Source organism: Pyxicephalus adspersus, chromosome 6 (genome assembly GCF_032062135.1).
Source record: "Pyxicephalus adspersus chromosome 6, UCB_Pads_2.0, whole genome shotgun sequence".
In the NCBI taxonomy this organism is placed as follows: Eukaryota; Metazoa; Chordata; class Amphibia; order Anura; family Pyxicephalidae; genus Pyxicephalus; species Pyxicephalus adspersus.
In genome coordinates this window covers 17,827,926-17,839,751 of record NC_092863.1, presented here as the reverse complement: position 1 = coordinate 17,839,751, position 11,826 = coordinate 17,827,926, and the positions used below count along the sequence as shown (strand labels likewise).

General features: G+C 40.1%; 1 protein-coding gene across 1 annotated transcript in view; it reads left to right on the top strand.

Moving 5' to 3' along the window:
* Positions 1-3,429: 3,429 nt before the first annotated feature.
* The window catches only part of CASC3 (CASC3 exon junction complex subunit), a 19,735-nt gene continuing 11,338 nt past the window's right edge, over positions 3,430-11,826 (top strand). Inside the window, exons 1-6 of the mRNA XM_072414821.1 lie at positions 3,430-3,706; positions 6,381-6,408; positions 8,275-8,312; positions 9,129-9,305; positions 10,174-10,325; positions 11,388-11,567. Of these exons, the coding sequence (XP_072270922.1) occupies positions 3,539-3,706; positions 6,381-6,408; positions 8,275-8,312; positions 9,129-9,305; positions 10,174-10,325; positions 11,388-11,567 (743 nt within the window). The 5' untranslated portion in view covers positions 3,430-3,538. The remainder of the gene's footprint in view (positions 3,707-6,380; positions 6,409-8,274; positions 8,313-9,128; positions 9,306-10,173; positions 10,326-11,387; positions 11,568-11,826) is intronic.

Here is an 11,826-nt window from a genome sequence, read left to right as displayed (position 1 = left end):
GTTGATTTTCAACTTTAAGGTAAAGTCAAGACATGGCTAAATGCACAATTATTATAATTACACTGAATTTATATAGCACTGACATATTACGTAGCGCTTTACAAAGTCCATAGTCATGTCACTAATTATCCCTCAAAGCGGCTCACAATCTAATGTCCACAGTCACAGTCTAGGGACAATTGTGGTTTTTATTTACTTAAAAGGTTTAGTTCTGAGATTCCTCTTTGTCCCGGCGCATAGGAAGCACTGGGCTCCGGCATCTTCGATCTTCTGTTCCGGTCTTCTTGCTACGTCACCCAATCTCGCACTGCACAGATAGAGTGATGTAGTTGTTGTGAAGGGGGGAAAAAGAGAGCCAATCTCACTGAACATGCATGAAATCGACAGCTCTTTCCCCTGGAAGGAAAAAAAATGCCCCTTCTGAAGAGGCAGCCGGAACCTCCCAGGATGCATGACGTAGGTATCCCGGGGAGGCTCTGTGGTCCAACTAGGAATTAAAGGGGTGATGCTGCACCCTTTTTTTGCACTTAAAAAAACATTTTTACTTTATTTAGAAGGGTTGCCTACCCTTCTTTGCAAAGTAAAAATGTTGAGTTTAGGTACACTTTACCTTCAGAGTTCCTTTCCTAGGGCTTGGTTGTTAAGCAATTTGTCTGTTAAGTGAGGAGCACAGAGCAAGAGCTGGTCTGTAAAACTCAAAGTATGCAATGTTTGTCAATGTCAGGAGCACCGACAGCCTGCAAGACCTGGACTGAGGACGGAAAATAGGAAATGGTGCACAGGATGGGGGAAAGAGTCATGAAGCTTGAAGAGGCGCCGTGCTGCCATATGCTGTTCTGACACACTGTACTCATCAGAGAGCTTGTCATAAGCCTGAGCCGTCGGTAAGTGAGGAATATCTACATACATTTACACAGATCAGGCAAATCATTAAAACCACTGGCAGGTAAAGTGATCTGCATTGATTATCTGATCATTACATATTGATGTCAATTATTGAAAATGGGAAAGTAGCAACTATCACAATAGCTATACAGGTAGTCCCCCGGGTTAAGGACATCTGACATATGGACGCCTCCTAGATACAAACAGGCTGCGCGCAGAACAGCTTGCAGGGGGGTTTGCTAAAAACAGCTGAGGTTGTGAGTGATTTTAGGGGGGTGAGCTCTTTCTTCAGCCTCTTTTAACTCTTTAATGACCAAGACAAACTCTGCAGTTCTGTCTGCATATCAAAGCACAGCTTGCTCCAGAAGTTAATGAATGTCTAGGCTCCATAAAGATTTTTTTTTTTTTTGCTTTGTGATTAACTTACAATGAGGGTTTTATACAGTAACTGACACCACGCTGCCTAATAATATGTTGAGCCAAACATCTGTCCTAATTGCATTTATTAAAATAATGTACCTGTTCCAACTTACATACAAAATTAACTTAAGAACAAACCTACAGTCCCTATCTCGTATGTAACCCAGGGACTACCTATAATGTAATGGTTACACAACCAGGTCAGATGATTTCCAGAATAATAGATCTAAGAATAGAAAACTGGTGAACTGGACAGGCACATTGATGTAATGCAAGTGGCTTACACCATTTGGTCCAATCCCCGAAAGGGGTGCAAATTGCTAAAACAAAAAACGTAATACTGGCCATGAGAAAGGTGTCAGAACACACAGTGCTCATGCTGGGAATAGGGCTGCATTGACCCAGGCCAGTCAGATCGCCCATTTCCTGTCCTACAATAAACATGTAAATGGATAATGAAGCACTGATTGATAATGGCAAGGTCTGGTAAATCACATTTTCATTGGGATCAATGGATGACTACATGTGTGTCAATATCCTGGGTAAGAGATAGCATCATGATAAAAAGGCAATGTGATATAAAGCAGTGGTCTGCGGTTCTGGCCGGTGCGTCCCCCAGTGGCGTCCTTCTCCTGACCCCGCTGATCATGTCCCCCATATGGACACAACTTTTCTTGCATTCACAGCCCTGCGTTACTGTCCCCCCAGGATGATTAGAAGCAGGTCTGAGCCTGTAATGGAAGAGTGCGTGGGTTCTGGCATCATCATGAAAGGTGTCAATTGTATACATAGAGGTAATCCCCAGGTTAAGGACACCTGACATACGGACACCTCCTAGATACAAACAGGGCTTCCCTGCTCGCTGTGTGCAGGACAGAGGCTTGATGGGGGGAGGGGCAGTTTGCATGACTTGCAGAAGAAATCTTTTGCTAAACACAGCTGAGGTTGTGATGATCTTAGGGGGTGAGCTCTTCCTGCAAGCTCTTGTAACTCTTTAATGACCAAGACAAACTCAGCAGTTGTTTCTTTTTGCATATCAAAGCACAGCTTGCTCCAGAAGTTAATGATTGTCTAGGCTTCAAAAATCTTTTTTTATTAATTTGTTTGCGATTAATTCACAGTGGGGATTTTATACAGTAACTGACACCACACTGCCTAATATTATGTTGAGACAAAAATCTGTCCTAATTGCATTTATTAAAATAATGTACCTGTTCCGACTTACATACAAATTCAACTTAAGAACAAACCTACAGCCTCTATCTCGTATGTAACCTGGGGACTACACGTATTTTAAAAATAAAAAAAATGTTTTTCTACATCGATTATATATATATATATATATATATATATATATAAATCTATATTCACAGAGGAAAGTTTCAATTATGCCTTATAAATAAAAGAAAAAAGTATTTGGTTTTACTCACCTGAGATTAGTATTTTGGAATAAAAATACATAATATAAAAAAAATAATAAATATTATTGGTGCTAAAGAAATTAGTTTACCTGGAAAGAAGAGAAAAAATTGATATGTATAAAAATAAAGGGAAGTATGTGTATTTGTCTTGTTTGTACATACATTAGCAACCTCAACATAAAAGAATAATAAGAAATATTTATTAAATCAGGATAGAGCACAGAAAGTACTCATTACTATTGTGCTGCAACAACATCATTATAACCTAGTGGTGGACTATCTTATAAGGGCACCTCTGGGTGATAGGAGAAGCACCCTCATATTAGCGGTCACTGGGTAGACTTGTACGGTCTGTGGTTACTAAATGAACCCCCAGCAGCAGCAAACAGCTCTTCACCGACATGTGAAACAAATGAATTCCCCAACACCTCACACGGTTTTCCCCGCCCTCTTTTACATTATCGCCGAACAGCAATCTGGGAATGAAATCCTGCGCCGCGCCAATGATATTACGACTCTCGCCACGTGGAGAACTCTGGGAAATGTAGTCCTCTACGTCAGTCATCTCAATCGAGCTCTATGTGTGAAGACACCGACACGCCTCACACCTTTGCCCCGCCCTTTAATATATTATCGCCGAACAGCAATCTGGGAGCAAGGTGTACAAACAACGTCACGACTTCACAAGCGCGAAGGACTCTGGGAAGTGCAGTCTTTTACCTCAGTCATCTCTATAGAGCTGTACGTGCGCCGTGTTGCACGGCGGTAAATGTAGTTTGCATCGCATCCCCGCGGATTCTCACTTCACCGACATGGCGGACAGGAGGCGGCGGAGGAGACGCGCGTCCCAGGACAGTGAGGAAGAGGAAGAAGAGTCCGGCAGTGAGAGCGCAGGGTCCGGGGAACAACCGGGCCTGCCAGGGAGAAACGAAAGCCGAGAGGTTAAGGAGAACGTTAGGGATGGCGACAAGTCTGAATGTGTAAGTGTAAGGCCGGCTGTGTTCATGTAGAGTGACCGCCCTGTGACTGGCACCCCCGAGGGTCCTGTGTTATCCTAAGGCCCAGCTAGACCAAACTCTGCATTGTTGCTATGGATACTGCACTTGGCTCTTTTATTTTTGTGTAATGAGATCTATATAGTGTGTATGCATGGGGTTATTGTGCATGGAGCACTAGGTTCACATTGGTTGCTGGGAGTTACCATGCCACAAAAATCAATGATTATTATTTAACAGGATTTATATAGGGCCAACATATTATGCAGCGCTGTACATTAAATAGGGACTAAGGCTAGGTACACACATGCAATAATTGTCGCTAGAAAACAGATGATTAATGACCGATCAGTTATTACTTTAAACATTTGTATTGTGCACAATTCTGTACATATTGTAACGATACAATTGTTCAAATAAAATCCACCAATAATGTACACACACTAGATACGATCGTTTGAACGATGCAGGAAGTGACGTGCATCGGAGAAAGTGTACTGCACGATCCCTGAACGTCTGTACGCTCAATAGATGGTGAACGATCCCAGCCCAATCAGATCCGTTGTTAGTTTCCAGCGACATTCTTCGTTTGTTGTTGTGCACTTTTTTTTACCGATTATCGGACGATCGGTCGTTACTAATTTGTTTCCAGTGATAAATACTGTAGGTAGAGCAGGGGTATCAAACTCACATACACTGAGGGCCAAAATTAAAAACCTATAGGTTGCTGGCCAATCTTGAAATTGATTGAAAAAATTGAGGAAATTTTTCCTTCTCATTAGATATAAACCTTTTCATATGGAAACAGAGGTTTAGCTTCACATTCAATCTGGAACAAGCCTATTTGGAGAAGAGGTATAAACATTTTTTTTAAATATTATGTAGAAAAATCTCGTGCCTCTTTCTCTATAATGCCTTTTGCGTTAAATTTCAATGGTAACCTTTTTGCACAGGCTAACAATAATAATAACAATATTCTTTTATGAAAATCCAACCATTCAAGTCCATGCCTTGGAGTAGCAAGGAAAAGTACAGCTGAAGGGGAGTGCTGGAAATGCCAGGCGCGGCCAATGCAGAGCTAAGTCTTATGAGCGGCCCGCCGCTGAAACTCCCTCTTCATTGAAATAGCGCCGCTACTGAAATTCCCGGCATTATTTGCGTCTATAAAACAGTCCAACGCGGGGCCACGCATGGGCAGAGAGCCCGCTGGTCTATAGACGCGAGTGATACCAGGAATTGTAATAGCAGCGCTATTTTTTTTGCAGTGGCGGGCCAGCTGCAGTTTATATTTAGGATTCCTTTTGGGGGCCAAAAACCCGGGCCAGAGTTTGACACCCCTTATGTAGTCTAAGTCTGTAGCAGTGCAGTGGCAGCTTTTATTAAAACAATAAACCTTTATTCAAAGTTTTGCTAACTGCATCATACATAAAGCAGGGATCTTGTGGCCTCCAATTCACATTTGACCAGGAAGATTTCCTAGCTGCCATATTTACCTACTGTATGCATTTTTCTTACACATATATGTGCTTTAAAGAGATCCTGAAGTTAGGAAAAACTGGTGAATTGTTGGCAGTGTAATTTACATGTGTTCTATAGATACATTGCATTACAATATGTAAATGTGCTGACTTTGTATTCCACATTCCTGTTTAATGAGTGCTATAAAAGCGCATGGCATACAATGTGGTGTGATTGTAGAAGCCCTTTGTGCTAGAGAATGAAGGAGGGGTTGGGGGGTCACTTTGTGGTGTTTTCACAAGCTGCACAGTCACATGTAAATCAGTGTGATTCAACACATGTGGAGGAGTGAGGTTTCTGTATAGGAATGCACTTGCCTTCCTTACCATAGCATGTACATTGTAATGGGTCATTGCATAGATCTACTGTCTGTAGAATATGAGAATGTAAACTCCATTCCTCTGACTGGCTGGCAGTAGTGATCCCATTCCTTTCAGTTATGGCTCGGTGGATTAGTAAATGAAACTCCAAAATTTATGTTGGACCTTGCCACTTACGCGTTTCACCTCTAATACGTAGCCTAATCGTAAAGATGCCTAGAAATAATTTGGATTAGGTCTTTGTTATTGCGGTGAATACTTGAATGGTAATAATTCCAGGCTGTGGATACACACTGGTCATTATTTTAAATAAACTGATCCAGTAGCGGCTTTTGGTTGCAGTGATTTGTGAGTTGTATTGCTGTAAAAACAATCTGTGTTTCAATTAAAAAGTCTAAACAAGAAGAGAGAGGAAATATCCCAATGAGGACAACTCCAGACCCAGGATCTGACTTATCCACTGCATATTTACTTCTAATTGATTTCATCTTTCATGTAGAGAGATAGATGGTGCCAGTGACCACATTACCCTTTCCCAACATATTCCTATCCATTTGTGCATAATCTATAAATTAGCTGCTTGCTGGTATATATAATCTTCAGCTCTTAGAATTGGCTCTATGTAACTAATGTGTTTATTATTAAACATTCAAGTTTAATTACAAATGTTTTATCCTATTTAGTAATACATTCTCAAATGTGGATATTTTATATTACATCTGTCGGGATCAGACTATAGTGGTTTAACAGTAAATCAAAATGTATATAGAACTGTATGTGATTACAATTTGCTATAATAATAATTTTTTTTCTTTTTACAGGAAAGTGAGGATGGCATTGAAGGTGATGGTAAGTGAATGGCACTTTGCTTGAAACTCGTTTATTTAATGTTATCTGACCCATACGTAGAGATTTAGAAGTAAGGACACGGTGGCCTTCAGTACTGTGGTTTGTGAATTCTTCAGTTTGTTCTAGACAAAGAAAAATTGGCAGCACATCAGACTTGCGATCCTGCTGCTGGCATAAAGCTGCTGAGTGGCAGAATCGCTAAGGAGGACATATGGGCACAGAAAAGGTTTGTGTCACTGGATGTATGAGGGAGGTGTTTCTTATACAGGTAGCCCAGAGTTAAGGACATCCGACATACAGACGCTTCCTAGATAAGAACAGGGCTCTCTACTCCTGTGCAGGACAGGGGCTTGATGGGGGGGCAAGTGGCGGTTTGCATGACTTGCCGAAGAAATCTTTTCCTAAACACGGCTTAGGTTGTGGGTGATCTTAAGGGACTGAGCTCTTCTGCAACATCTTGTAACTCTTTAATGTCCAAGAAAAACTCTTCAGCTGCTTCTTTTTGCATATCAGAGCACAGCTTAATGAATGTCCAGGCTCCATAAAGTTTTTTTTTTTCTTTCTTTCTTTGTGATTAACTCACAGTGAGGATTTTATACAGTAACTGACACCACACTGCCTAATATGTTGAGACAAACATCTGTTCCAATTGCATTCAATAAAATAATATACCTGTTTCAACTTAGATACAAGTTCTACTTAAAGCGTACCTAAACTCAGAATTTTCACTCTACAGGGAACTCTTTTATGTAAGGTAAAAATTCTCTTTTGTTTTTTTTAAAGGTTGCAGCACCGCCTCCAATTCTCGGCTGCCTAGGCGGGCGAGAATGAATGGGAGTGCAAAGCCTCCCGAGATACCTACGTCAGGCATCCCGGGAGGCTCCTGGGCACTCCTTCTGCGCATGCCGAGCATGCCCTTTTTGCTGAAGGAGAAAAATTTGCCGATCTCATGCGTATTGAGATCGGCAACTTTTTTTTCCATCCTAAGTCACGCAATCTCACGTCTGGGTCAGGTGACGTAGGATAGAGAAGGCGAAGATGGTGGGGCCTGGAGCGCTGGCTCCGGGACGGATGCCGAGACCATGAGGGACCCGATGCCGGACACCCCCGGAGTGATCGGACTGCCAATTTTAGAAGATGTAGTTTCTGCGGGTATAATGAAATGCCCTGCCAACCTACTATCCGCTTTCTTGTCCACTGAGTTATAGATGTATAGATCCTGGTTACTGAAATAAAAAGTGAATTTTCAGCATTCGTGATTTGCACTGCATTTTGTAACTGGCCCAGATTTAGTTTTCAAGCCCACAGAAGAACTTCTTGAGCCTTTATTTAGGTGTACCATGTGTCCGATTTGAGGTCTTTTATTCTGTATTGGTGATAAATCTATATTAGTTGCTGCTACCTTAGTGTTATAATTGATATATCATATTTCTGAAATGCATTGGATATGATTTAAACCAACACACTGTTTCTGTATATTGTTTTATTTCTGATTATCTATCTGATAGTTTAATATGCGACGTCTGTATTGTGTTCCATCCAAATATGTTCTGGCTGTCACTTGCTAGTTGTTGTATATTTTACCAAGCGTTTCCCCTCATTGATTGGGTTTAACTTTGTGTTGAATTCCCAGAGTCAGTGGTTGCATGAATGAACAAGACTTCATTCATCTTGTGTGATTACCCTTTTGTGTGTTTTTGGGACAGGCGAGAGTTTGGCTTTACAGTCAGCCAGCTCTGCAGCTGCAGCTCTATTGAGATGTTAGCCAGCATAAATGTGTGGAACTAGCTGTGTCCTTTGTAGCTTACAGGAATTGTAAAGTTATTTGTTTGCTTCTAAATTTTATTCTGTCTGTTTGATTTACAGCCGTTCTGTCAGACTACGAAAGTGCTGAAGAGTCTGAAGTAAGTATTCTACAAATAATCAATGGAAAAATCTGTATTTGTATAGAATCACTGATCTTTTTTTCTGTTACTGCCCTTAAAGTAATTCTGTCCTAAACTGGCTAATATTGTTTTGGGTGGCTTGTATCACACAAGCTAATATTTGTTACTTCTTAAAGTCCGATGTTCCCCAAGTAAGCTAGGGCACAATGCTTTATAAAGGGGAATGTCTTAGTATAGGGCAGAACTTCATGTCTGGTCCTCTTGGTACAGCTTCATGGTTTCCAAATATCCTAGCTCCATTGCCTCAAAGAACTTGGTTGCGTCCGAGGGGGACTACCACAGTAAATATTCAGGTTTTAAGATAGCTCACTTTCCTACATTTGCCCCGATTGACTCCTTATTATCATTTTATATTGCTTATCATTTACCCCTAACTTGTTTTTACCAATAAAGCACAGACTTTTAAGGTACTTGACCTAATAAAAACCTCATTGAGAACATATAATATTCTGTCTTTGCTCTCCCGCACCTCTGTGCTGGTAGCAAAGGAACATCCTATGTAAAATACAAGTCCTGGCCTACAGAAAGATATGCATTTTCTGTATGATGGCTCTGATTGATTTAGCACTTCTACGTGGAGAAAGTCGCAATCCTTCCATAATGGAACTGCTGGTTACTTTAATTCCTGACAGGGGAGCAAAGTCAAGATGAATGTTTTGAGTATGAAAGCAGGGGGGATATGTTAAGTAGTAACGGTATAGTGTACTTCTAATACTTTTGGGTGACAGATTCTAACTTAAGTTTATGAATTTTACTGTTTTCTTTTTTCCTTAGGAGGAAAATGATGGTCACGTAAGTGAGGAGGAGCCGCTAAAAGCTACCCTAAAATCAGAAAATAATGCTGTTGAGACTACCACCACCACCACTGCCACCCCCACCACAACCACCACAAAAGTAGAAAAAAAGACAAAGGGGTCAGTGACAGGGGAACGTCAGAGTGGAGATGGACAGGTAAAAAAAATGCAGTGTCTTGATGAATAATATATAAATATATATTTTTTGTTAATTTTTCTGCATTGTCATACAAAACAATGTCGCTGCCGTTTCATCCCTCAACCCCTTAGAACAAATACCATAAGTATTTGTTCCTACAAAAGGTCAATATAATTTCCAGTGACAATGATTGAGCATCTTTATGTAACTGAACTCTCTCATTCTTTTTACTTTTTGTTAAGTCATTTGTTGTCACTGGCAGTCCAATATACTTTGTAAGTGTCTGATAAAATTTCCTAAACGTGAGTTGAAGTTGTTACTGATGTGCCCTGGGCACAGGTGAACTTTCTTGCACACAATCGTTTACACTGGACATAATCTCCTAATTTAAAAGCATTCTAATAATGCAATGTAATAGGAAACAAAATGACATTGCAGGTTGCTGTATGTGACTTTCAATACCTGTCTCTTGTTTTGGTTTCTGTGTTTCTATCTTCCCTGCTTGATGTGGCTGTGTCAGCTGCATTGTGTTGCTTCTGTGCATTGAATGGAGAAACATATTCCTTTCAGGAGTTGTACATGTTGAAATACCCAAGTACAGTTTCTGACTGATGGTGGACTCTCCTATGTGTGCGAGTCTTTCGTTATCTGCTGTTGCCATAGTACGTTCATATCTGAGGATCTAGAGAGAAAACTGACACCTAGAGATGTGGTTTGTGTATAGTGCATTTTTTTTGTAGACAGAACTCTCATTTGATACCGGAAAGGTGAGGTGAAAAATCAGAAAACTGCAGTAAAAACCTAAAATTCCTATTTAGATCTTTATCTGTAGTTGCACACACACACTTTTTGAAAGTTTTTATGAGTAACCATGTTTCATTCCCAGGAAAGTACAGAACCTGATGAAATCAAGGTCTCCAAGAAGACTCAGAAGCAGTTAGATGACGATGAAGACAGGAAGAATCCTGCATACATCCCTCGGAAGGGGCTTTTCTTTGAACATGATCTGCGTGGACACACAAATGATGAGGAAGTCAGGTGGGATATTTATTTTGTGGTGAATTGTCTAGGTACAATTATTATTGCTAATGAGAGGCCAGGTTTGTTTGAAGTAGGTAGAATATTGTAAAAAGTAAGATATGGTTTAAAAGCATGTTTTTTTTTTTTTTCCTTTTTACATAAGTAGTAACTATAGTAATTGTATATTAACCTCCCTAGCGGTTCATTTCCTACCGGTTTTATATGTCTAAAAGCGGTACATTGTTTTTCATGAAAATTTATTTTACAGTATAATATAATAGTCTGAGTATAATAAAGTTGTAAACACAATCATGTAAAAACAATAAATTGAATAAATTAAAAAATCTATATATTTAAAAAAACAAAAACAAATACACATTATACTCATACTATTATCTATTATTTATATATATATATATATATATATATATATACTGTAAAATAAATGTTTTTGAAAACAATGTACTGCTTTTACACATAAAAATGTATTGTATTGCATTCAATACAGTTATTTTGTATTGAATGCAATACAAATAGATTTTGAATTTCCCGCCCCGCCGGCAAAGTACACGCACCGACGTCACTGGGAACTCCCCAGTGACTCATCTGATGCAGAAGTTGGAAAAAGGAAAAAGAAAGAAGACTGAGATCGCAGGACTGGATGGCGCGGGACGCCGGCGGATCAGGTAATGCTCAATTTACTATTACCTTCCCATAGGTTTACATATCCCGAGTGTGACTCGAGGTTACCACTTGTAGCAAGTTTTTGACCCCGGGTCACACTCGGGGTTACCTCTAGGGAGGTTAAAATAAAAATTTGCAAAGACCCCAGAGGTCTTCAGTGTTCCCTAGTGAACTTTCTAAAATGTACTACCCCCTAAAATCCCCTTCATCTTATTTTTCTGAGCTAAGCTGTAAAGCACACTAGGGCTTCCGTCCTCCTAGAGGCTGAGCTATTGCCTCAAGAGTCCCTGTAAACGTTTTGAGAAACATTTTATGTTGAGCATATAAATGTAAGCAAATGATATCTGATCTTTGTACATAAATATTTGAGATAAAATGTTTGAATTTTGTTTTTAGGCCAAAAGGTCGCCACCCACGCAAGTTGTGGAAAGATGAAGGGCGATGGGAGCACGACCGGTTTCGAGAGGATGAACAAGCTCCAAAGTCTCGTGATGAGCTTATTGCCATGTACGGGTATGATATTCGTTCTTGTAAAAACCCAGAGGAGATTCGTCCACGACGGCCAAGGAAGCCCAGGTAAATGTTTCTGGTGTCTGTGATTTTACAGTACATTAACACATTAATAACATTAGGTTATTTTGCCATTTAGTTAGAAAAGGTTGACAGATATGTAGGAGGTACACCTAGGGTTGCATCCTGCAAGATTTGGGTGATATGTTCATGACCTCCTATCAGGAATTGGAGAGAGCTTAACCACCTGAGCGTTACACTGAGGTCTAGATTTCTGTACCAAAAGTGATCCACTGTTTTTCATGAAATTTTTTTTTTAAATTGT